The 27,237-nt window shown below is 35.2% G+C and overlaps 1 protein-coding gene across 12 annotated transcripts in view; it reads right to left on the bottom strand.

The window, feature by feature from the left end:
* PPP1R12A (protein phosphatase 1 regulatory subunit 12A) overlaps positions 1-27,237 on the bottom strand; it is a 150,211-nt gene that overhangs the window by 82,883 nt on the left and 40,091 nt on the right. For 11 of the 12 annotated variants that reach the window (XM_082418905.1, XM_082418896.1, XM_082418895.1 and 8 more), the window contains exon 2: positions 7,782-7,912. In XM_082418905.1, coding sequence (XP_082275031.1) covers positions 7,782-7,912 — 131 coding nt within the window. Of the gene's footprint in view, positions 1-7,781; positions 7,913-9,571; positions 17,179-27,237 lie in introns of those variants that run through there. The other variant, XM_082418906.1, reaches the window with a different exon arrangement.

Genomic DNA, 27,237 nt, shown 5'->3' with positions numbered 1-27,237 from the left:
TACTATAGGAGACAGTTGTGATAGAACAGAAAGAACATCAGAATTTGAGTCTTGAGAATGAGGGTCCAGTTCTGATTGTGAAATGGAAATAACAGTGAACACGCCCATACAGTTGTTAAAAAAAACTGAGTAAGAATGTATATGAGAATATTAGTTTTGGGCACATATACCTCATTATTATTATAGCAAGATACAAGTAAGTATCTTGCGAATAAAATTTCAGTTTCACCTTCTAAGACTTCTAATCAAAATACATAGTCTGCTTTACACTAACTATGTATCATTCTTGACAAGAAATATGTAAATAACCGAAATGCATGGATTTGCCAACTCTTCTTGGTGCTCAAATACCCCCATATCAAAGTAAATAGGACAAATGACTACTTCACTCTCCCCTGCTCCTCTCATCTAGCTAGGTCTGCTCTAAGACCAAATGATCAGAAGATAGTTTTCTTTATTAAATAATCCAGGAAAACCAAGAGCTTCGTTATTTTTCACTAAAAGTAGTGACCAAAAATAGAATTATGAATAACAACAACTAATTCAGCTAACTTTACTGATAACTAAATATATGCCACAGATTGTGCCAAGTGTCTTATAAACACTATCTCATCTAATCTTCACAATAATCTTATAGAATAGGGATAAGCGTTAACATTCCTATTTTAAAGATGAGGAAACAGAGGTTCAGAGAAGCTGGTAATTTGTCTAAAGTTAATAGCAGTTAATTAGCGGAGTTAAGATTAAAATAGAGTTGTCTCATTTCTGAGCTTGATATCAGGAATATTATAACGTTTCTCATAGGCATGGTGGTGCAATTTATATAGTTCTTAAATTGGTAGGAATTTGATTCTTTTACCAAAAATAACAACATTATTGAATTCCAGGCAGAGGAATCAGCAGGTGCAGACTATGAAGCAAGATGCCTAGTTTGTTTAAAGGCTCAGCAAGGGGACCAGTTTGGCTAACAAAGAGAGCCTGGAGAACGTGGAGAAAATGACATCAGAGAGGTAACAGAGGGTCAAACCATAGCCTGTAGGCCACCAGAACTCTGGTTTCTAAATGCATTATAAACCCACTGGAGGGTGAAGGGCTTTGAAGAAAAATGTGATGTTATTCCACTTGCAATATTTTAAAAGGATCATTCTGGCTGCTGTGCAGAAAACAGATGGGGGGAAGAGGATGGTTATGGTTAGAATGATTCCAACTGCAATAGTTTCAGTGAAGAACAGTGTCCAGGATCAGGGAGAAATGAAAGAGGTGATGAAATAGTTAGATACTGGATATATTCTGAAGGATAAGCCAAGAGAAATCTTGAGGATTCTGTTGTATGTTTATGAAATAAAGGTTATAATGAAGAAGAAAAGCCACGCCATAAATAAGCCACCACAAATATTTTAAACAGTTATATCCTTAAATAGCTGATTCTTTAATGATCAAATTACAAAGCTAATGAAACTTTTTCCATGCTGTAAATAAGACCATGAAGATGTCACTGAATGTCACTACCAGTATATTATAATGATATGAAATCTTCAGCAATGTCTTCAAAACTACTCCAAACGTGAAGAAAAATATGTTAAATGTACTAAGTAATCAACATTCCATTCTATATACTATGAAACTACATAATGCTAGCCTAACACAGGGCTAATTTTCTCTGCTATTGAAAAAGTTTAATACAAACACTAAAGCTACTCAAGATAAAAGCATTCCTTAAACATCTGTGGCAGAAGCCTAAAAAAGAAATGTAGTGACAAAATTAAAAAGAGACAAAAGAAATTGTAATCACATCAATAACCAAAATGTTAATAAAACAAATCATTTAAGTTTTATTATTCAAATACAAAATATTTGTTTTATTCTTGCAAGTCATAGGAATTTTTGTTTATGTGAAAAATAAAGACAATGCCAAGGCTAAAGATACAGTCATTCAAATAAATAACATTCACTGGTCCATCAAGAAGGACAAGCTGAATAAACTATAATGACACTACACAACAGAGTACTAAATACTACACCTGAAGAGAACAATGAGAAATAGCTCTATAACCCACTATATAGTGGTCTCCAGGATAGACTGTTAAGTGAAAAAAGAAAAGTGGAGAAATAGTGTATGACAGTCTTTCATTTATCTGCAAAGGGGGAATAATACTTATATTAAAACACAAACTGGGATAAAATATAACATTTAAAAATGTTACCCATAGGAAATAGGGTGGTAGAGTAGGGACTGCCGTTAGAACCTGGTATTTTATGTAAATTATAAAACAAAATTAAACTAAACAAAAAACAAACTTAAACAATGAACTTAATGGTGTATCTAGTTAATGGCATAACCACACAGCAAAGAATTACTCCAAGTGACTTCAGCACACACAGTAATTTGATGGTATATTCCAAGTGGGATACCATAAGGACAAAAAGAAATGTCACCCCCCCTCACCCCTGCCAAAAAACCAAAAACAAACCCCCAAACTTCAAACTGCTTTCAGTAATCATTATTGTTGTGGTATTGTTATAAGCAATCTAATGTATATGTAATATATGATGAAGCAAATTAGTAATTATGTGTTATTTTAATTCTACAGTTCTTGACAACAAAGTAGGGGAGAAAGGAAATACTGATACAAGATAGAAGAGGTTAAAGAAAGACACCCTGAAGCTGAATTTGAATTTGAAAGAATGATCAATGCAGCAGCAATGAGCACTTCTAGCACCCATTACAAGGAACAGGTTTCCTTAGAGAAATGGCAATTCCAGACCCAGGGCATGAAATATAAAAGATGAGTCTGGAACATTTTTATACTACTAAAGAGCAAGGAAGCTTTTAAAGATCACTTTATTTGGTCATGTCCCAAGGTCTTAGAAGCCAACATGAAGAGACTCTTGTAGACCAAAGATGGTACAATTTGCTAATCAATAAGGGCAATAACTGCAATGGATTGAAATACATCAAGTACGTTTAAATGCATGTGCTCAAGTTATTTAGATCTCAAAAAAATCAATTAGTCCTTTTTGAAGGTAACTAGTAAACCAACTCATTATTTTAAAAATCAGTATATGGAGGGAAAGAATAAAGAATATATCCTGTTTTCCTATAAAACTTGTACAAGGGGTAACCAAATAGTAGATATGAGGCAGTTTCCTTTACAAAAATATTTCAGCTAATAAAAAAGAAAGACAAAATTTAAATGCTGCCATCGTAAAACTCCTATGTCTTCATCTAATTATTTCTTCATCTCATTATTCTTTTATCTATTATTTCTTTATTTTGTTATTATTTCTTGGTTATTGAAAGCCAAGTCAGAGGACTTGGTTTTCAATGTTTTGCACATAATTTAAATATATAATTCAGTTATACTTAATGGCTAGAGTTATAACTAACTGATCATTATAGACTGGAACAATAAACTGAATACATAATTTCTTGGGCTCCATAATCGTTCTAGTATGTCCAATTTTACTTCTAGTCCATAGCCCAATGACATCAAACTACAACTTTTAGGGAAGAACACCTTGATGTGACAGTGAGAATTTTATACTGCCTGTATTAGTTTGCTAGTATTACCATAACAAAATACCATAGACAAAGTGGCTTAAACAATAGAAATTTATTTTCTCATAGTTCTAGAGGCTGGAAGACCAAGATCAGGGTGTTGGCAGGTTTGGTTTCTTCTGAGGCTTCTCTCCTTGGCTTACAGATGGCCACCTTCTAACAGTGTCCTTACATTGTCTTTTCTCTCTGTGTGCAAGCCCCTGGTGCCACTTTTTGTGTCCAAATTTCCTCTTATAAAGATACAGTAAGATTGGATTAGGGCCCACCCTAAGGGCCTCATTTTAATTTAATCATCTCCATCTATACAGTCACATTCCAAGGTTCTGGGGGTTAGGCCTTCAACATATGAATTTTGTGGGGACATGATTCAGAGCATAACACTGTCAATTCAGCACCCCAAAGGAAGAGAATAATGTTAAATGCGTACATTTCAATATCTGACCCATCAGTACATAGTAAAACAATGCATATGCTGACCATTAACATTATACTCCCCAAACTTACTTCATTTATTCTTCCTCTAATCCACTCTGGCGAAGGGGCATTATTAAACAATCTCTATTTTTGGTTTTCCCTAAGACTTCTACCTTATTCATAGCAGGGAGATGTTGAAAGCAATTATTTTGGTGAAAATGTGAGATAATTGAGCCAGAATATGAAGAGCTATCATTCACCTATTCACTTGGCTTTTGCTAGGCTAGAGACCAGATGTGAAATTGTTAATTGTCTAGAAACTAAACTGCAACCTCACATTCTTTGTTCTGCTGTCTCCAATAGAGGTCAAAAATTTAGAACTCACTATATCCTACCTAATCATCCCCAAATCCTCATAGTGAACTACCTGTGCTTCACTGTTTGTTTTACCTCTCAGTTCAATAGGGTTGAATTAGTATTATTCTGTGCAAAATGTAGTTGGTAAAGAAGCATGTAAACAACTGATATGTTAGAGATGATGATGAATCAGCCAGGAACATTAGAAGGGTTTCTGGAAGAAGTGATTCTAACACAAACTGCAGCTTGTGTCTGCTACAGTCTCGTAGTAGCTGGTCAAGTAAAGAAATGAGGCAAATGAATCACTATGAGGAAAGACACAATGATATGAACCAGCAGGGAATGCTGGGGAACTGAAAGTAGTCTAGTATTGACAGAGTAAAAAATGTAGAAAGCAATATGAGAAACAAGAGCTAGGAAGAAGCCAGATCATTTCCCATTTTATAAATAATATTAATCATAAAGGCTAAGTAGCTCCGCCAAGGGCACAAAGGTAGAGAATGGCAGAACCAGGATTTGCAAACAAATTTAACTCCAAATACGTCACTTAGCAGAGTGACCCAATTTTCCATGGTTTATAACTGTTGTCTCTACGTCATTATTAATAGGGCCTTCCTTTACCCTATAAATGCTCTGATTTGGGAGGTATCTTTCACCCTACCTCTTAAGCCACCATGCTATATGTTTTCTAGACCCAAGAAAACTAGGATTTTGGATTTCATTAACTTCTCTCACTCATTAGTGAAATTAATTACTGAAAGAGATAATGCTGGTGAAAATAATCATGCATTTAGAAGGGTTTTAGGCAATCATCACCTAACAAATAGCCCAGTATACACAAGAGTTGAACTGTCTTTTATAAAAATATTATCATTATTAAAAAAAAAGAATCTCAGAGGGCAGAAAGAGCAAAAAAGGAAAAGTCATCATTTTTTAAATTTTAATTTTGTTCAAAAAAACTATCAATTTAAATATAGTTGACCCTTGAGCAACATGAGGGTCAGGGGTGCTGACCTTCCCTGCAGTTAAAAATCTGTGAATAACTTATAGTTGGCCCTCCACATAAGCAGGCCCCCTGTACCGGTGGTTCCTCAGTATTCCTGGTTCCACAACAGCGGATTCAACCAACTGCAGATCACGTAGTACTGAAGTATTTACTGTTCAAAAAATCCATGTATAAGTGGAACCACGCAGTTCAAACCTGTGTTGTTCAAGGGTCAGTTATACTTCAGTTATACCACAGCCATTAATGCCATAAATGCCTATATAAAGGTGGTTAGATCAGTAAAACTATAGTCAGCCTTGGTCAAAATAGGTCAATTTTTTGTTTGTATAAGTCCTATGAAACACATATTCCATATCCCACCTTCCAAAAAGAAGAAAAGTTGTAGTTACTCTACTGAAACTATTAAAACATGCAGCAGACTGCTCACCCCTCCTCACACTTATTTCCTGGCATTAAAAAAACTGAATATGCCAGATACTTGTTTCTCCCAGCAAAGACATGGGCAAATTACCAAGCCCAGGCCAACATAAGTCCCTTAAGGGGAAATCTGTTGCAGTCAGAGGGCTCTCCAGGGAAGGTTTCCCTCCTTGATAGTCACAGAATATGGAGAAGATACTTTCCACTCCCCATCCACTTTTTATTTTGCTCTTGGATGTGCATATGTAAAAACACAATTCAGGAGTTGTGGCAATCATCTTGTGACCAGGAGGGGACAAGGCTAAGAATAAAGTCCATATTTGGGAAAGGCAGAAGAAGAAAACACCTGAAAGACTCCAAGCCCTGATGACATCACTGAGCAGCTTAATAAATAAACCTGAATGCCCTTCCTCTAAACTATGTATTATCCTGTACAACAAGTACCCTTTCTCTTTAGGTCAGTTTGAGTTTGATACTGTTACTTGCATCTAAAATCATCCCAACTGACACAATGGGTTGTTAATCAAGTCTACAAGAGGAAATTATTCAGAACAATTATTACTGTCTTTTCAAACTCAGAAGCATGAATTAAAAAGGAAACACAGGATTACACATCTGAAGAAAGAAGCTGGGTTTTCATTTTCCCAAAAAGATAAAAAAGATAATGGTCAAAAGTTAATACATACTGAATATTTCCTATGTGCCAGGAACTATACTTGGTGGGTTATCTCAGTTAACCCTCACAACAAACCTAGAAAATATTATTCCCATTCTACAGAGGAGAAAGCTGACGATTATAAAAGTTAAGCAACTTGCCCAAGGTCATACCCCTTGAGAGTGGTTGAGGAAGCCTTCATAATCCACATTAGTTGACTTAAGAGCCTAAGTACCAAATATTTAAGGACAGCTGAAGATAAATGCACCTTAGCTATTTTTTTCTATGAAGATGAAATCCAAGCCCTTTGTTGAGCATGAAAAGAACAGAAAGGAATAAAGAGAACCACAATTAAAATTATGAATAACCACTGTTGACTTACAATGGCAAAAAGAATCCTTCATTTTACACATAAAGAAATCAAAGCCCAGAAAGAGGAAACAAATTATCAAAAGGTGTAACGCAGTCAGTGTTAGAGTCAAATAGCTCAGATTTTCTGATTCCCAGAGCACTTTTCATTTCACCTAACACTGCCTCTCCTTTAAACTGGTATACTGTATCTCCAATACACATGGGGGCTTGGGGTGGGGGGCAGTGTATGTGTGCATGAAATGTACAAAGAAATAAAACTATGAAGACTTACTAAGAGAGATTCACAGGGTAGGACTACCATATTCAATATTTATTAGTTGATAAGCTTTGATGTGAGCAGATAGACAATAAAAATGTTTATGGTGCTGGATACACAGCAACAAGAAAAAATAAGATAATCTGATGAAAAGATTATTTTGTCAGGATATGTATACTTCCTTGTTAAATTTTTGAAGAATCAAATTTTCTCAGAAAGTACTCCCCTATTAAAGGTAGTTAAGAATACAATGACTATTTTTCACTAAACTTTCATGTTTTTAGAAAACAATCTTAATAAAAACTAAGCATAAATATACTGAATAATTGGAGAACTATGTACCATACTCCTTCTTTAGCAAAGTAACCTAATTCAGAATTATTGTTAATTTCCCCTAACAATTCATGATTACATAGGGATATACTAGATTGCTAAATATTAACCTTGAATCATTTGACAATACATGTACTCAAAAGAAAAGGAGATGGGGCTGGAGAATGTGTACAATTACTCGTATCAATTCAAAGTACCAAAAGTCAAAGACAGTAGGGAGACAAGAAGATGATCTCACTCCAAGAGACAATATTTGGATTCCCATGATCTACTTATTCTCTTTCCTGGGAAGAATAATTTTTATGAATTAAGGTAATATAAGAGTTCACTCATTTATCTATAACAACAATTTCTATAAAATCTCAAGTCTCTAAATAGTATTTGGATAAAAACAGACACAGAACTAGCTTACTCTGCAATATCAAGATATCCACAAGAAGCAGCTGCATGTAGTGGTATCCAGCCTTCATTATCAGGTTGATTAATATTTGCTCCATTTTCTACCAGAAACTTCACCATATCAACATTGTCATCAATGCAAGCCTAAAAACAAAACAGAAAGCAGGATTAGAAAAACTTTGAATCAGTACTGCCAACAACACATCAATAGAATAAAATTCCTATTGTGAAGCTTTTATAACATATTTTCTATAAGGTAGTCTCTTGCCATCTCGATTGTACTGCTATGAAGTAGGCCAATGGTACTACCTAAGTTTTAGTAGTCCTTGCTTAGATACCCATATAACAATACTGTATGTGACTAGACTTTTTATGCCAACCCCATGAGGAAAACAAGTACATGTCAACATGGAAACAATCAAAGCATTATAATTAAGTACCAGTAATATCCTCTATAGCAGTGGTTCCCAAACTGTGGTCTGTTCAGGGAGTGGGATTCCTTCAGGGAGGTGACAAAGTCAAAACTATTTTCAAAATAATACTAAGATGGTACTTCCCCTTTTCACTGTGTTGACATGTGCACTTGAGGGTGCAAAAGCACTAGTGGTAAATATGTTTCTGTCTAAGAATAAATCAAGGCAGTGGCAAAAAAACACACAAAAAACACAGCACTTTACTGTCCTTGTATTCACCACTCTGCACTCACAGGTTTTTTTTCTTTCCCAAGCTATTTTTACTTATGAATGTCCTTGACAATGCAGTAAAAACTATAAATTTTATTAAATTTTGACTCTTGAATATACATCTTTTAAACACTCTGTGGAACAAGACAGGAAGCATGCATAAAGCATCTCTTCCAAGTATAATGACTGCCCTGAGGAAAAACACTTGTGCAATTAATTTGCAAGCTGATCTAGCCACTTTTTCCATGGAACATAATTTTTAAAAAAAAATTTTATTGGGGTATAGCTGATTTACAATGCTGTGTTAGTTTCAGGTGTACAGTAAAGTGAATCTGTTATACATATACATATATCCACTCTTTTTTAAAAATTCTTTTCCCATATAGGCCATTATGGAATACATTTTTACTTAAATGGCAAACTATAGTTAGTCTAACTTGAATGTTGGCAGAAATTTTCTTGAAAATGAACAAATTCTGTCAAAAAAACTAACAGTATTTGTTGCCAATGATAAAATTCAAGCTTTCAGGAGTAAATGAATTAGTTATTTTAATTTAAAAATGCCATTTCTATAACATGGGTAAAGTACTGCTTTAATTCATTTAAAAATGAATTAATAAATATGTAGAGTCCTCTGTTTTAACCTCTAGTATTGTAAATATTAATATATACAACCCACAGAAACAAAGCTCTTTGAAGTCCTTCATAATTTTTAAGAGTATAAAGGGGTCCTGAGATGAAAAACTTTAGAGAACCGCAGCCTATAGTAAATAAGAAGGGAACTTTTTTCAATGCTTACTTTGTGCCAAGTAGTATGATTGGTGCTTTATCTATTTTACTGATTTGTATATATTATCCTCACAAAATCCCTCACGAAAATGGGAATTTTGCTGTATCCCCAGCACCTTTTACCATTCTTTGCATGTGGTAGGGGCTCAATAAATGAATAAATGAACAAGAAAGCTAAGATTCAAAGAGATCAAGTAGCCTGAATAAGCCACAGAGATGGGAAATGATAGAGCTGAGATTCTATCACAGATGTTCAGATTCCAAAAAATAAGCTCTTTCCACACTTAACACCATATCCACGGATGTTCCTATTTCACCAACTATTTCTCACCTATTTTGCAGTCTCTGAAACAGGATATCATACATTCTAGGCACTTAATAAGTGCTTGCTGTATAAATAAAACCAATTTTCCTTTACCTATCACAGAAGCAAAAGAAAACAGTTTTAGTAGCTTTTTCCTAGGGGGGGAAAAATGACAAAGTTGGTGTCAAGAAAAGCACTAAGGACAAAGTACTTTACATCTAAAGTGGAAAAACACTGACAAGTGTTTGGCTGTAGGCTCTAGTTCTGGCTCTGACACAGATTTTATAGCTGTGAATAAGTAATTTAATCTTTTTGGGCTCTGTCTTTCAAGTGGAGGAAAGAAGCTGGTGGGTTACATATCTCTAAAATTCCCTAACATATTTAACATTCTTATATATCCATGATTCTTCCCTTTGGAACAAGTTACAGGCAATCTGAAGGCAAGATCCCAAAGTGCCCAAACAGTTCTTTACACATAGCAAATGGTAAATGAGTATATATAAACAACATTCATATAAAGTTTAAGTATATACTGCGTGGGAAAAGAACTGTGTTTTTCAAGGAGCAGTGGTTAAAGGGTAGGAGAGATTTGAGAACCACAGCTATCTAATAACAAGAAACATCAAAATTCTATTGTATTATGAAGTAGTTTATAAAATGTTATTTGAGACAGCTAATGACTCACAGTGGCTTGAAATAATATTAGATCTATTTATAAGTTTAAGCATTAATTTTCCTTGAGAAAAGATATTAAATTGTATTCTCCTCTCTCTCAACCTCTTTTAATTCCTACAGGCTCCAAAACAGTATTTTGATTTTATCATTGATATAAAGATATAAAACTACCTGATAAATGTTTTTTAATACAAATATGATTATTGTTTTTAAAAAATGGAGAAAAACGTCAAAACAAGAAATTATAATAAAGATACATGGGAAATGCTCACAATATATTAAGTTTTTTAAAAAGGATACAAAACAGTTTGCCTAATATGATTCTAATTTTACTTTAAAAACTATACAAAAGACTAGAAGAATATATAATAGTCATTATCATTGGTTGTGAGACTATGAATAATTTTTATTCTTTAAATTTTTCTTTATTTTCAAAATGTGTACAATGAATAGGTAGTGTTTACATAAAAAGAAAATCTAAGCCTTGATTCTTAAATGAAAAATATTAAATCTACTGTATGGCTATGGAGAAACAACCAATTGCTGATAAAAGTGTAAAATTCATATAACCCCTTCAGAAAACCATTTGACAGTATCTACTGAAGTTATATAGAACTGATAAATAAATGGTGTGGGATGTATGTGTATATGGGGAGAGTCTACTCATGTAATAGAATCCTATACATCAATGAAAAAAGAACAACAAACAAAAAGAACAAACTATTGCTACCTTCAACAACATGGATAATCCCTGCAGACATAATACGTGAGTGAAAAAAAGCAGACACAAAGGATGCAAACTGTAAGTTTCCAGGCAAAACTAATCCCTGGTTATAAAGCTCAGAATCCTGGTAAATTTGTGGGGAAATAATAGGAGGGGCATGAGGGAGCTTTTTGGAAGACTGGAAATGTTCCCTAGCTTTCTGATTTTTTACATAGGCATATATACATGTAAAAATTCACTGAATTATATGCTGTGTACTTCATTGTATGCAAATTACACCTCATTTAAAAAAAAAGAAAAAGAAAAAAATAGGCTACCATGTATTAAAAACCTACTGTATATTATCTCCAGTATAAAACACTTTATCTTTCTCTAAACTGCACATGCTAAAACATGTCTTCCTTTAATTTCCATCCCCTGCCTCCCGAGGCTCCATGTATCAAATGGAATCTCTCTTTTAACTGATAATCTTTAAATATTATGCGTTCTCCCCACTGCCCAAATTCTCACATATTCTTTTATAGGCCAAGTATCCCTAATTTCTCTGGCTATTCCTCATATTATATATGCTAAAAATTATACATGCTAAGGCCCTAGAAATACAAGGAAGGGAAAAGATCACATTAGTATAGGAAGCTAGTCCATAAACAACAATGATTATTTACATAAGGGTAAAATAGCAGTGGGTAGAAAGTACTAAAATATCATTGGGAACATAAAGAGATCTTGTGATTAAGACAGTCCATAAAGGAGAATACATTTGAGCAAGGTTTTGAAGACTACATAGGAGTTGTTCAACTTGCAATTCAACTAGAAGGAACTTCACTGAGCAGATGCACTATGACTTAAAAAATGTATGGAATAAATGAACAGAAAATCATCCAGTGGTAGATAGTATCTGCAAGTTATAAAACAGAATAAGGCTAGGTAGTAAGAGGTCTGAATATATTGCAGGTAAAAAATCTGAACGTAATGCAAAGATGACAGGATTTGACATTAGAGGTGGTTTTCAACCTACTTTCTACTCCTACTGATCAAGAAAACCTGCTACACTCCCATCAGTAATAGTGGCTCAATTCAGCAGTAGGAGTAAGTAGGAGAAAACACTGTAGAATTTCAGGTAGATGATGTTTGAAAAACCTATTCAGAGTTTATAAGCAGAGGGTTGACATGATCAGATCAGTATTTCAGAAAGATTACTGTAAGTAGTATGAAGAGAAAAGAGCCTGAACTGAGCAACACCAGTTACTCAGAATGGATGTTAAGAGAAATCTGGGAGAAAATGTACAAGGCTTAATTAAAGACTGGATTTGAAGGGCGAGGGACAGGGAGAGGTCATTCATGAAAACAAATACCACAGGTTCGAAAAGCAGGTTGGAGGAAGAAAGATAACTTTAGTTTTGGATATGCTGAATTGATTATAGGTGTCTGTATACTTATCTAACGATGCATATCCAGTAGCCACCTGAATATGCAGATCTAGAGCTTAAAAATGAATGTGGGATAAAAATATCTATTTGGGAATTACCTGCATTAAGGTAATAATTAAAATAATGGGACCTAAAATCACTCAGGGAAAGAATGTAGAGAAGTGATTTCTATGAAAATAGTACGAGAAAGGTTAAATTAAATTATAATCAGTATATTCTACTTGGAGGACAAAGACATTTGTGGTATTTTATTCAGTCAGTTAAAGAGAGTTCTCAAGAAGCTCATCATCTAGTATGGAAGACAAATACACAAGTAAATAAAAATATCAAAATGAATATGATAAATACAGTTATATGGCTGTACACTTCTTACCATGGAAGCCAAGAAGAGAAGAACTAAAGAAGAATGGTTGTAGTCAGGGAATACTTCCTGGAGGAGGCTCTACACCTGAACTTAACATATGAACAAGTAACAAACACTTCCTGGTGTATGAAGATGCAAAGTCACATATGGGGAGGATAAAGGTAGGCAGGATCCAGAACAGAGTCTTATTTGCCATCTTATGAGTAATTCTTTGACAGTGAAGATAAAAGATTCTCAGGACAAATGGTTAATTTTTAAAGTTTCTCCATTTTAAGAAGGTGACTGCCCTGGCTCTTTGAAAAAATTAACATATACGAATAGCTATTCCCCAGTAAATGAAATGTTGCTGATTTTGATTTTAAATGGTTGTTTTTAAGTCAGTATAACTTAAGAAACATCAACAAAAATACCTAAAGCAGTTAATGTTAAATGTGCTTGTGCCTTTATTTTGTTTAAATGTAATAAGTTTTTGAAATGTTTAAATATAAATTAAATGCTAAAAACATCGTTGTAAAACATATATTATAAAGGAATCTCAAGTTTGTGTTGTAAATTGTTCAGTGTTCTCCTGAACATTTACAAAGCATACACAATAAACTGGCAGACATGCCCATAAAAATATTGTTGCTAAGAGAATCAAAAGCTAACACATGCAGCACATTAAGAGATATATGACTTGCTGACTTTAAATATCTGACTAAATATGGTCAGTTTATTAAGCCATATATGGAAAGAAACAGAGTGACTCAAATATACTTCTAAAATCTTATCTGACATGATTTATCTTAAGTTTTTCTTAAATACATATTCCGAGCCATTACCAATAATAGATGATTGTGTGAAGACACTTTTGTCATTTAATCCCAGGTACAGGCAGCTTTGTCAACTTGAGCTATAAACTATCTCAATAAACTAGTTCAAGTACATAAAACATCTGTTTTTATTGAAAAGGGGGCCTAGTTATTTTTCTCAGCAAGTTAGCGCAAGGACAACCTTTGTTCCCCACTCATTTTTAGGAAAAAGTTGAAAAGCCTAATAACAAAGAATTGAATTATAAAGGGGCTACACAAAGTTGGCTCTAAGAAGACAGAGTCCATGCCTTAAAGACAGATTCTGGGTGAGGCACGTGGAGTTGAAAAATCATTAAATTTCATTCCTAGAAGAGATAAAAACAAATGTGTTTAGCAACCATTCAATTCAATTGAGTACAATCACAATTACAAAATAAACAGCATTTGAAATAAATTCTAACACTGTTATATTCCTTTTCATGAACAGACTCTAGAGCCAGATTGTCTGGGATTAATCCAGTTCTGCCAGTAGGCTGGTTGTCGTTGGGTCAATTATATAACATCCTGTGTGCCACAATTTCCTCTGGAAAATGAGGACAACAATAGTACCTACTTCAAAAGTTTACTATGAGAGGTTATATGAATTAATATATAAATCACTTAGAGTAGTACCTGTCAAATAGAGGTACTATTATGTTTATATCAATACATAATCCAAATGCTCAATCATCCCCATTAAAATATTTTTTCTTTTTCAATTCTCATCCAAAACTTACTATTTCATCCCTTTAAAATTACAAAACAAAGTTAAATGGTGGAGACTTGTCAAATATTCTTTGTAGTACCACTTGTGGTAAAAGTCCTATCTACTAATGATTTCTAAGAGGATGATTAAATTTTAAAAGATGCATTAAGAAAATTTTAGGGATTTCAAACCTCCTTCCAACAAACTTTTACATATAGAAGTTTTAAATAAGCTCATTCATACAAATTACATACAACCACAAGAGAGTAAAACAAAGGAAAAGATTTAGTTGTATAAATGTAATTATGCCAACTTAGGTGAAAATATAATTATAGTCAATTAGATGAAATGCTTACAATTTGCACCTAATCATTACTAACACAGTTAATTATTGAAAGGTAAAAGACAAATTAATCTGAATACAGAAGTTCTCTAAAACAATTTCCACTTCCTTGAAACAACTCTTTATGACTCTTCGTAAGGAAAACTCAGTTCTACTCAACTGATGGGAACAGAAATTTGTAGATATACCAGAAAATAGTCCATGCCCTAAGCATTCAGGGTTACACAGATGTCAGTGAGTATGCATAAAGAGGAAGTAAACTGGAGATGTCCAAACAAGTTTTTGTTCTATTTTAAAGAAAACTTGGACATATCAAAGGAGGAATCACAGGTGTAGTTTATACAAGAAAAATAATGAAGAACTCTGAGCAGCATTCCCATACTAAACAATAAAAAATATCGATAAATACCTTGGTCTTGCATTGAGACTGGCAAATAAATGAGCATGTATAATCTTAGGAGATCATCTATTATATTTAATAATGAAAACAAGTAAGTTCAGCATTGCATTTTAGTTCAATGATTTTTTTTTTGCCTTTCTTATCTTATTTCTTATAAGCAGGTAGGATCTCTAGACATAAAAATAAAGACCTGGTCTTACAATAAATCATATGTTCAAATGATAAAATGATTGGAAGAATAAAATTCAAAACACAGACTATACACAATGGCTAAACCATGGGAAATTCTTCATTGGGATTAAGAAAAATTCAGACTTACATAATACATATAGTATCCACAGGAGACACAATGCCTGACAAGGAGAAGATCCAATTTATCTTTGTGGATTGAATGAACTGGACAAGGCAAAAAGACTATAACAAAAATGTGAAAAAACTCTTTTGAGAAAAAATTTCTAGGGGAAAAGTATAGTCATTGGTATCCGTGGGAGACTGGTTCCAGTACTCCCTGCAGATACCAAAATCTGCGGATGCTCAAGTCCCTTCTATAAAATGGGGTAGTATTTGATTATAACCTACGCATATCCTCCTGTATACTTTAAATCATCTCTAGATTACTTAAAATACCTAATACAATGTAAATGGTTGTAAATACAATGTAAATGCTATGTAAAGAGTTGAAAGCTTGCGGCAATTTCAACTTTTGCTTTTTGGAACTTTCTGGAATTTTTTTGTGGACTATTTTCAACTCTTGGTTGGTTGAACCCTTGGATGTAGAGGAGGGCCAACTATAATCGACACATTGCGTAAACATTCATACTTCATCTAACAAGTACTAAGTATTTGAATGAGAATGCCAAAAACTGGAAACCATAATTATTCCAAGATTAAAACACACACTTTATCTACTCTTATTACACAGCTGTTATTTCCTTTATTGATAAAGATCTATAAAGTAGTAAGTCAAACCTAGATCTTTAGAGGCCAAAGACTTTTATTTGAGGACTCAGTAAGGGAAGAATATTACTTCTAGAGTTTAGAATCCTTATGGATATAAAAATGTTAAACTTCGGGATCATTCTTTGACAAATAATTTTTATGGACTGCCTACTATATATAAAGCAATGAGCCAGCCACTTTGGTGGATACAAGGACCAGCAGTAGACAGTATATTCTTTTTGTTTCCTTTATGCACGCTGCCTGTCATATAGCAAGTCCATAATAAATACACGTAAAATGAAGCAAAATAAAATGCAAACCTCTCCTTAATGAGCAGGTGTTTATGACCTAGTGTATGTGTACATAAAACTGTACTAAGTACTGTATAAGACATGCTGCCTTTATTACTGTTGCACGTGTTCCAGTCTTTTCTCACTACTGGATTATAATCCCTTAAGCATAGAAATTGTCTTATATATCCCACAATACCTAACAGTGCTACTCAGCAAATTTTTCTTAATGGACTAAAACAAATGATCATGTAGTACTGTTCTCAGGATGCTTATAATCTACTTTGGAAAATAAAATAAGCAGATAAAAATACTAAGCAATTTAAAAGCAACATAGCATTAGTGCTGGGAAAACTGGACAGTGACATGTAAAAGAATGAAATTAGAACACTACTTAACACCATACACAAAAATAAACTCAAAATGGATTAAGGACCTAAATGTAAGACCAGACACTATAAAACTCTTAGAGGAAAACACAGGAAAAACACTCTGACATAAATCATAGCAAGCTCTTTTTTGACCCACCTCCTAGAGTGATGAAAATAAAAACAAAATTAAACAAATGGGACCTATTTAAACTTAAAAGCTTTTGCACAGCAAAGGAAACCATAAACAAGACAAAAAGACAACCCTCAGAATGGGAAAAAATATTTGCAAATGAAGCAAGGGACAAAGGATTAATCTCCAAAATATACAAACAGCTCATAGAGCTCAATATCAAAAAAGCAAACAACCCAATCCAAAAATGGGGAGAACACCTAAATAGACATTTCACCAAAGAAGACATACAGATGGCCAAGAGGCACATGAAAAGGTGCTCAACATCACTAATTATTTTTTAATTAATTAATTAATTAATTAATTATTTTTGGTTGCACTGGGTCTTTGTTGCTGTGCACAGGCTTTCTCTAGTTGCGGTGAGTGCGGTGTGCAGGCTTCTCATTGCGGTGGCTTCTCTTGTTGCAGAGCACGGGCTCCAGTAGTTGTGGCACGTGGGCTCAGTAGTTGTGGCTTGTGGGCTCTAGAGCACAGGCTCAGTAATTGTGGTGCACGGGCTTAGTTGGGATCTTCCCAGACCAGAGCTCGAACCCGTGTCCCCTTCACTGGCAGGCGGATTCTTAACCACTGCACCACCAGGGAAGCCCCAAAATCACTAATTATTAGAGAAATGCAAATCAAAGCTACGATGAGGTATCACCTCACACCGGTCAGAATGGCCATCATCAAAAAATCCAGAAACAATAAATGCTGGAGAGGGTGTGGAGAAAAGGGAACCCTCTTGCACTGTTGGTGGGAATGTAAACTGATACAGCCACTAGGGAGAACAGTATGGAGGTTCCTTAAAAAACTAAAACTAGAACTACCATAGGACCCAGCAATCCCACTACTGGGCATATACCCCAAGAAAACCGTAATTCAAAAGGACACATGTATCCCAATGTTCACTGCAGCACTATTTACAATAGCCAGGACATGGAAACAACCTAAATGCCCAACGATAGATGAATGGATAAAGAAGATGTGGTACATATATACAATGGAATATTACTCAGCCATAAAAATAAACGAAATTGGGTCATTTATAGAGATGTGGATGGACCTAGAGACAGTCATACAGAGTGAAGTAAGCCAGAAAGAGAGAAACAAATACCATATATTAATGCATATATGTGGAATCTAGAAAAATGGTACAGATGAACCTATTTGTAGGGCAGGAATAGAGACGTAGACTTAGAGAACAGACATGTGGACACAGGGTGGGAAGGGGAGGGTGGGACGAAGTGGGAGATTAGGTTTGACATAAATACACTACCATGTGTAAAATAGACAGCAAGTGGGAACCTGCTGTATAGCACAGGGAGCTCAGCTCGGGGCTCTGTGACGACCTAGATGGGTGGGATTGGAGGGGGGGGAGGGAGGTCCAAGAGGGAGGGGATATAGTTATACATATAGCTGATTCACTTCATTGTACAGCAGAAACTAACACAACATTGTAAAGCAATTTTACTCCAATAAAAAAAAAAAGTTCACCTCCTAAAAAATAAAAGCAAAATAGCATTAATAAAAGAAAAGTGGGTACGTGAGTAGAGATGAGTTAAAGGAATCTTTTTATACATAATAAATCCTTTGCCAGGTTTCATTACTGTCTGAGCTCTGGAGATAGAAAGCCAGCTACAGGTAGCTGTTTTCCTTGTTGAATTCCTTTATCAGACATGATCACACACTGACCTAGAGGTGTTTAATCAATGAATATATACCAATAAGAAAATAATTTAATTTCAGGGGAAGTAATAAAAGCTTTTACATACTGTTTTATGCAATTCAATTAAAAACAACAACAACAGGTTACAAAGGAGTATGTATAATATGATTCAATTCTCTTCATTGATATTCCTTTTCAAGACTCTGGAAGAATACATGTATACCTCATTTTACTGTGCTTCACAGATACTGAATTTTCTTACATTGCAGATACTGCATTTTTTTTTTTTTTTTTTTACAATCTGAAAGTCTGTGGCAACTCTAGGTCAAGCAAGTCTATCAGTGCAATTTTTACCAACAGTATTTCCTTACTCTGTGTCTCTGTGTCACATTTTGGTAGTTCTCCCAATATTCCAAAACTTTTTCATTATTATTCTATTTGTTATGATGGTCTGTGATCAGTTATCTTTGATGTTAATATTGCAAAAAGATTATGACTCACTAAAGGCTCAGATGATTGCATTTTTGGCAATAAAGTATTTTCAAATTAAGGTATGTACACTCTTTTAAAAACATAATGCTATTTCACACTTAACAGACTACAATATAGTGTAAATATAACTATTATAGGTACTAGGAAACCCAAGAATTCATGTAACTTGCTGTATTTGGATATTCACTTTACTGCGGTGGCCTGGAACCAAACCTGCAATATCTCCGAGGTATGCCTCTATACGCCAAAATGTTAATTAATAGAAGTCAAAGTCATTGAGTTATTTTCCAAAAACCTTATAGTAAGGACATAAAATTCTTACGGTTTTCCAAAACAAAAAAGAAAATCACATAGTTGTTAGCTATCTGTTTCTTTTTTTTTTTTTTTAAAGGAACTTATTTATTTATTTATTTTTGGCTGCGTTGGGTCTTTGTTTCTGTGCGAGGGCTTTCTCTAGTTGCGGCAAGCGGGGGCCACTCTTCATCGCGGTGCGCGGGCCTCTCACTATCGCGGCCTCTCTTGTTGTGCAGCACAGGCTCCAGATGCGCAGGCTCAGTAGTTGTGGCTCCCGGGCCTAGTTGCTCTGCGGCATGTGGAATCTTCCCAGACCAGGGCTCGAACCTGTGTCCCCTGCATTGGCAGGCAGATTCTCAACCACTGCGCCACCAGGGAAGCCCAGCTATCTGTTTCTTGATGAATTTCTTCAGTGCTCAGCAAAATATGTGGCCAATAAATAGCACAGACTCTTCATTAATTCAATAAATATTTTTTAAGTGCCCACTACAGCAAGATACCATGCCAGCTGCTAGGAATACACTGCGGAAGGATATAAACCAGATTTCTATACTTATAAAGCTTACACAGTCCAGCAAGCAAGAAAGATAACTAAACAAACAATAACAAGAGGCATGATAAATGCTATGGACTTAACTAGAGAACTTAACCTAGATTTAGGAGAAAGGAGAAATCAGAATCTCTGAGAATGGTGTTAAGGAATTTCCACTTTAAAAAGGCTCCCCATCTAAACCGTAAAAACACACTAGATTGAGAACCACTGATATCCCCAGTAACTGAAGCTAGAGAAATAAACAAGGCACAAACAGCACACGTAAAATGTGATCAGAAAAGCCTATGTCAAACCTGGAGAGCTATGAGAATTTAATAAAGGGGAGACAAAATAAAGGGGAAGAAAAAATAAAATAAAATTTTTAAATATACATAGGTATGTAAGTATGTAAAAATTCAGGTAGAGAAAGGAGTGTGGAAGAAAATGCAACTTGACAAACTAAAGGAAATGCCCCATATTTTGGTGCTACTTAACAACACAATGAAAAAAACACGAGATCAAAGGGTAAGAAGATAAACCCTATTTAACAAAAAATTCAGCCAATTAAAATAAATTCAGAAATCAAGACACAATGGTCAAAACTCATAACAAGTGAATCAAAAATAATGTAAATATTATAAATTCTAACAAGGTAGAAATATTAATACAGCTAACAAAACAAGATTAGGGGAGAGAAGAGCAAAAACGAATGAGTGCTGATTTCCTAATCTTTCCTAATGAGTAGTATGATCTTTCTAAAACCGGAACGTGGTTCAAAAAAAATCCTATTGCAATGTATTGATATTATTCATAGCCTGTTTTCTTAATCTTAAAGGAATATTTAAGGAAATACTCTGTAGTTATAAACAAAATTTATCTAAAATTTAACCATTACTTCAGTATTCAGGTTTTTTTCTTTTGGCAAATTAAAGCAAAACTCAATTTTACACATTTTAATTAAAATAGTATACGTAATATGTCCTTTTAAATAAAAGTATATCAAAGAATTTGCACAGAGATTCTAAAATAATGTTTCCTAAATGAATGATGGTTAGTTATGGATAATCAACATCCACCGAGCAACTATTATTACTTTCCTTTTTCAGCATATAGCACATTTCTTAAAGTTAAAAAAAGAGCCAAACACTTCCTGCAATAAATTCAGTCTAATCAGAAATAAACATATATATAGATAAAATTACAAAACAATAAAACCTCTCTAATCTAAAATTCTCCTCATTCTAGTATACATGGATTATTTCAGTATACCTTTTCTAAAACCTCAAGAATTAAAACTATATATTAAAAATTGAAATATATATTCCTATATATTAAAAAAATCAAATTCAAGGGAAAGGGAGAGGTTTGGGAAGGGAAAGGCAAATTTTTTGATATACCATGACATGAATGGGTGGAAAAAATTAGGGAAAAGGCAATCTAAGCCTTGGAGTTATATTTCTACATCCTTTTCAGAAACGAAAGAGCAAAGATATGTCTAACAAATGTTGAGAACCTGGTAGCTGTTCTGCTATATTCAGACATGCTTTAGCAAAAAATATCAAGGATGAAGTTAAGAATATATGAGTCTCAGGGCTTCCCTGGTGGCGCAGTGGCTGAGAATCTGCCTGCCAATGCAGGGGACACGGGTTCGAGCCCTGGTCCGGGAAGATCCCACATGCAGCGGAGCAAATGGGCCCATGAGCCACAATTACTGAGCCTGCGCATCTGGAGCCTGTGCTCCGCAACAAGAGAGGCCACGATAGTGAGAGGCCCGCGCACTGCAATGAAGAGTGGCCCCCGCTTGCCACAACTAGAGGAAGCCCTCGCACAGAAACGAGATCCAACACAGCCATAACTAACTAAATAACTAAAATAAAATTAAAAAAAAAAAAAAAAGAATATATGAGTCTTGGTCCTGAGGGAAAAAATTGAAAAAAAAATCTTATTTGGTTATTTTAACCAAATATTATTTTCCATTTTAGCCTACCAAGCTAGTCTGCATTTCTGGGACCATTAATGGAAGACTTAAGGGAGCAGGAGTTAATACTTCCAAGTCACAAAATAAGAGGAGCACCAAACATTCAAATGGAGAGCAGAGGAGAAAAAAAAAAAAAAAGGAGAAAAAAAAAAAAAAAAGGTGAAGATATAAATGATTTTCAAGTACTCTGCTGAACAGTAAGAAAAGGAGAAATAAACAGTTCCTAGGGAGCAAGGCATAGTAAATAGGAACCAACTGTTAAGTATTTACTAATATAAGTTGAGGAATGTAAAATACCACAAAAATTATTTTAATTTGATGCTTGTGTAAGTAGCCTCTAAAATAGCAATGATTCCTGCCTCATCCTCAAGTTTACATCCTTGTGTAAGCTCCTCCCCTTGAGTGTGGACCAGACTGAGTGACTTGCTTCTAACAAACGGAATGAGGTAGAAGTAATGGTATGTCACTTTTAAGACTAGGCTATTAAAAGATCGTAGCTTCCATCTTGTCATGAACCCTCTCTTGCCCTCTCCCAAATTGCTCACAACTTGGGAAAACTCAATTGCAGTGTCAAGAAGCAGTCTTATTAAGAGGCCCATGTGGCAAGGAAGCAAGACCTGCCAATAATGAGCTTTGAACTGGATCCTTCCCCCACTTCCCCCACCCCAAGTTAAGCCTTCAGACGACATGAAGTCCCAGCCAATAGCTTGAAGTCAATCGAAGAACCTAGACAAACTACATCCAAATTCCTTAACCATAGAAAATTTGGTAATAAATGTTTGACATTTTAAGTTTAGGGGTAATTTGTTATGTGGTGATAAATAACAGCTACATTGCTGGATTTTTGATGAATGTAAAAGGCATTTATATCAGTTTTCATTGCTTCCATTTGTGTGTATCCAAATATCCTGTTCCCTTCTCTACTTAATCTCTAATCTGTCTTTTCACCTGTATTTCCACTCCTCTTAAATGTGGTAAGGTAGTCCTTCAAGCTATTATCTAAATTTAGACCTATCACTCTATTTCCACAAATTCAAAGCTCTAATCACAATGGACCACGCTCCATTTCTTGAATATGCCAAACAATCTGAAATTATAACTTCAGAATAAATAACAGTCACCTGATAATGTACCAGTACTCATGCTTGATGAGTAAAAAGGTATTTGATATAAAAGAAAATAACCTAACTAACCAGAGCTATCCTAATAAACAATAAAAATTATTACTCCTTCAATATTTATTTTTGAGGATGGAGGGCATATGAATAGCAAGAAGAAAAGTCACCTTTTATACATTCCTTTGCATTGAGGGAAAAGGATATGTATTATTTTCTACTGCATAATTCATTCGTTTGATCATTTTCCCAAGACTGTTATAAAAAGATGCCAGTATTTTACATTTACAGATTATGGAGTTTTGACATTCCTTCAAATGTAAATAACTAGTCAAAAGAGAAAGTAATAAGGCAGAAATAAAAACACCTAAATTTTCAATTTGCCTCCTGAAACAACTGTCAGCATGCAGCCCTTCTGAATGCAGTTCATCACAAAAATTTACTGTAGTATTTCCCAAACTGTTTCCATGAAATAACTAAAATGAAAAGGTTAATAAATGGTCTTTAATAAAAGGGTTCTTAAAAATAGTTAAATTTAGGAAATACTGGATTAAACAGATTTCTTTACTGCAGAACTTGTCAACAAGTCTCTTTTCCCACTGACATCTATTTTTATCACCAAAATCTATTTTTATGTCCAAGTTAAGGCAGACAGTCTGGGAACCATTGTCCCATACATAAAATGTATCTGTAATATAATAAACAAGTGTACCACTGCACTGTGAATTCCTAGTCTCTCTCACAGAATGAACTAATTTCATAATTTTACACTATTTTTCACCTCTAAGGGAAAAACCTTGTATGCAGATTTTGTGTACCAATAACTTCATGGAATCAAGAAACTTCTGAAAGGTTTTCTGTTGTTGTTGTTTATCTACACTAAACAATCAATAATTAACATGGCTAACTCAACACACTACAAATGAGATTTTCAACTTTGGGGATGGTTCTCCAGCTACCTAAAAGACTTTGACACACGTACGCATCTCTGCCAGAAAGACAGAAGCTACAAAATTCTGCTAAGACAGATGTGACAAAGGATCTTTAGATAAAACAAAACACAGTGCTAAAAACCCTACAAAGCACACTCTCATGCTCCATCACAAAAAAAGCAGGTTGGCAGGAGGAGGGGGTTGAATTCAGTTGCCAAGAAAAGTAACCTGATAATAAAAATTCAATTCTTTCTGATCATACGAATTAACTAAGGCAGTTTGGGACTTCTCGTGAAGAAGACAAAGGGAACCTAAGAGTAATGGCTGAGGCACAGCTAGACCTTATAGACAGCTCCTCAATTTAGTCTTCTTTTAACCGTCTTAATTCTTTATTTCTGACAACTTCTCCAGCCTATGTTCATGTAGCTAGAATTAAATCATTCTCTTCTTCCATTTTCTGTAACACTGTGAACACACCTCTCCTAACACACTTAAAACACTGTGTGATAATTATCTACCCATATGTACTATTTCTGCATTCATTTTCCTCTCCTTCTGCTTCCACTACTGTGAGCTCTTAAAGGCAAGGACTCCATTATGTATTCAGAGCATAGACTACATTAGGCAGTAATCAAACGTTGAATGGAGGAAACAGTAGGATTTAGCTTCAGTGTAGGACTCAGAAATAGGTTGCTGATTCTTTGTTACCTGTAGATGACTGTATCAGAAATTAATTTTTCCATGTCATATCTGACTTACTACAGTGGATAAGTTAAAACACATTTTGCAATCTTCTTATGATAGGGGGAATAATACCTTCCCTTTTCCTACATGAAAAATCTATAACTAAGAATTTTAGTATCTACAAAGTATTAAACTATCTTGCAGTTAAACGTACAATTGAGCGACACAGATCACTCAGAAAAATCACATTCTTCAAAGCAAAAAGATGACTAGAGCTGAATAAGATCATACCAGGATAGAAATAAGTTATTGTTTTAGCGGCCCTTTGGTGGTGATCACTGCTGCTCCTGAATGTTAACACTTTTTTCACCTGTGTCCCCTAATCAGGTAGCAGGAGTTCCAAGGTAGGAAAGACTCCAAACAATTAATAATTTCACTTTCACTTACCCTAACGCCTGCCTTTAGTGAAACTCGCACTTCTTTTTTTTTTTTTTTTTTAAATTTTTTTTTTTTTTTTTTTTATTATTTATTTATTATTTTTATTTTTTGGCTGTGTTGGGTTTTCGTTTCTGTGTGAGGGCTTTCTCCAGTTGCGGCGAGTGGGGGCCACTCTTCATTGCGGTGCGCGGGCCTCTCACTATCGCAGCCTCTCTTGTTGCGGAGCACAGGCTCCAGACGCGCAGGCTCAGTAATTGTGGCTCACGGGCCCAGTTGCTCCGTGGCATGTGGGATCTTCCCAGACCAGGGCTCGAACCCGTGTCCCCTGCATTGGCAGGCAGATTCTCAACCACTGCGCCACCAGGGAAGCCCCCCGCACTTCTTAATTGTACCATATGCAGATATGATCCCTTCCCCTCATCTAGAGTCAGATAAAATAAACCATTTTATTTTTAAGTTTCCTTTTAGAAAAATCAAATTATATAACCAATATCATGTAATGTGTTGTTAAAAATAACATTAGCATTCTAGCATAAAACTACTGCCACAAAAGCAATTCCTTTTTTGTGTAAGACAGACTCCCAATGCACATAAGGTTCTTAGTAATTTAGCTACTGTGGTAATAAAGGCAGCCAAGAAGAGAGCACTGAAGACAAAGTGAAAGCCAGCTAGTTTTGTTTTTTTTTTTCTTTTTTGGAGTGGTGCCTTGCATTTCACTGAAAGTCTAAAAGCTAAGTCTTGACCATATAAGGCTTTGGGATTCCCATGGATAGAAATGCCTAGGCAACAGTCAAATCTAATAACCTTAAAATACATGAAATACAGGTACTAAACTACCATGAGAGGGTTCTTATTTTTTGCTCTAGTTTCACTTAAATATATTCTTACAGATAATCCCCAAAGTGTTCCTGCAAAACATTACGATCAAATTCACAAAGTTGAAATATATAAAAAGTATATATAACTCACAGAAAATTCCTTAAAAAATAAGCAACTTTTAATGGAAAACCTCCCAAAGTCTGTTACACATTCCTCTGGCATTTTACACACATACAAAAAAATGCAATTTCATTTCTCTCCATTAACTCATTATGGTGTCAACTATTATACTCTTGATGTTATATAACAATGTCCTTCTGGACAATAGTGTATGCAGCTAAAATGATACCTAACATGCTTTTTGGGAATCATTTGCTTTTAATAGGTTTTCTGCTTTCTATCTTGCTTCCATCTGTCACCGCCTGAAACTACATGATAGCATCCTATCTTCATCTTAATTTGTAGCTCTTAATTTGCCAAACATTAAAAAAAAAAAAATTGAGCCTAAAATAAGAGTACATAGGGAGATTGGTTCAAGATGGCGGAGTAGAAGGATGTGCAATCACTCCCTCCTGCAAGAGCACTGGTATCACAACTAACTACTGAACAATCATCGATGCTGGAACTCACCAAAAAAGATATCCCACATCCAAAGACAAAGGAGAAGCCGCAATGAGACAGTAGGAGGGGCGCAATCACAATAAAACCAAATCCCATAACCGCTGGGTGGGTGATTCACAAACTGGAGAACAATTATATCACAGATGTCCTTCACTGGAATGAAGGTTCTGAGCACCACATCAGGCTTCCCAACCTGGGGGTCTGGCAACGGGAGGAGGAATTCCCAGAGAATCAGACTTTGTGTGCAGCAGGACCCAAGGGGAAGGAGCAGTGACCCCATAGGAGACTGAACCAGACCTACCTGCTAGTGTTGGAGGGTCTCCTGTAGAGGTGGGTGGGGGTGGCTGTGGCTCACCATGGGGACAAGGACACTGGCAGCAGAAGTTCTGGGAAGTACTCCTTGGCGAGAGCCCTCCAAGAGTCCGCCATTAGCCCCACCAATGAGCCTGTAGGTACCAGTGCTGGGTTGCCTACAACCGACAGGGAGGGAACTCAGCCCCACCCATCAGCACACAGGTGGATTAAAGTTTTACTGAGCTCTGCCCACCAGAGTAACACCCAGCTCTACCCACCACCAGTCCCTCCCATCAGGAAGCTTGCACAAGCCTCTTACATAGCCTCATCCACCAGAGGACAGGCAGCAGAAGCAAGAAGAACTACAATCCTGCAGCCTGTGGAACGAAAACCACATTCACAGAAAGAAAGACAATTGGAAAAAGGCAGAGGACTATGTACCAGACGAAGGAACAACATAAAACCCCAGAAAAACAACTAAATGAAGTGAAGATAGGCAACCTTCCAGAAAAAGAATTCAGAATAATGATAGTGAAGATGATCCAGGACCTCGGAACAAGAATGCAGGCAAAGATCAAGAAAATACA

The sequence above is a fragment of the Balaenoptera physalus genome, assembly GCF_965194825.1.
Source record: "Balaenoptera physalus genome assembly, chromosome: 13".
Taxonomy (NCBI): Eukaryota; Metazoa; Chordata; class Mammalia; order Artiodactyla; family Balaenopteridae; genus Balaenoptera; species Balaenoptera physalus.
Note: the sequence above shows the minus strand (reverse complement) of the source record. Positions and strands in the feature narration are given on the sequence as shown.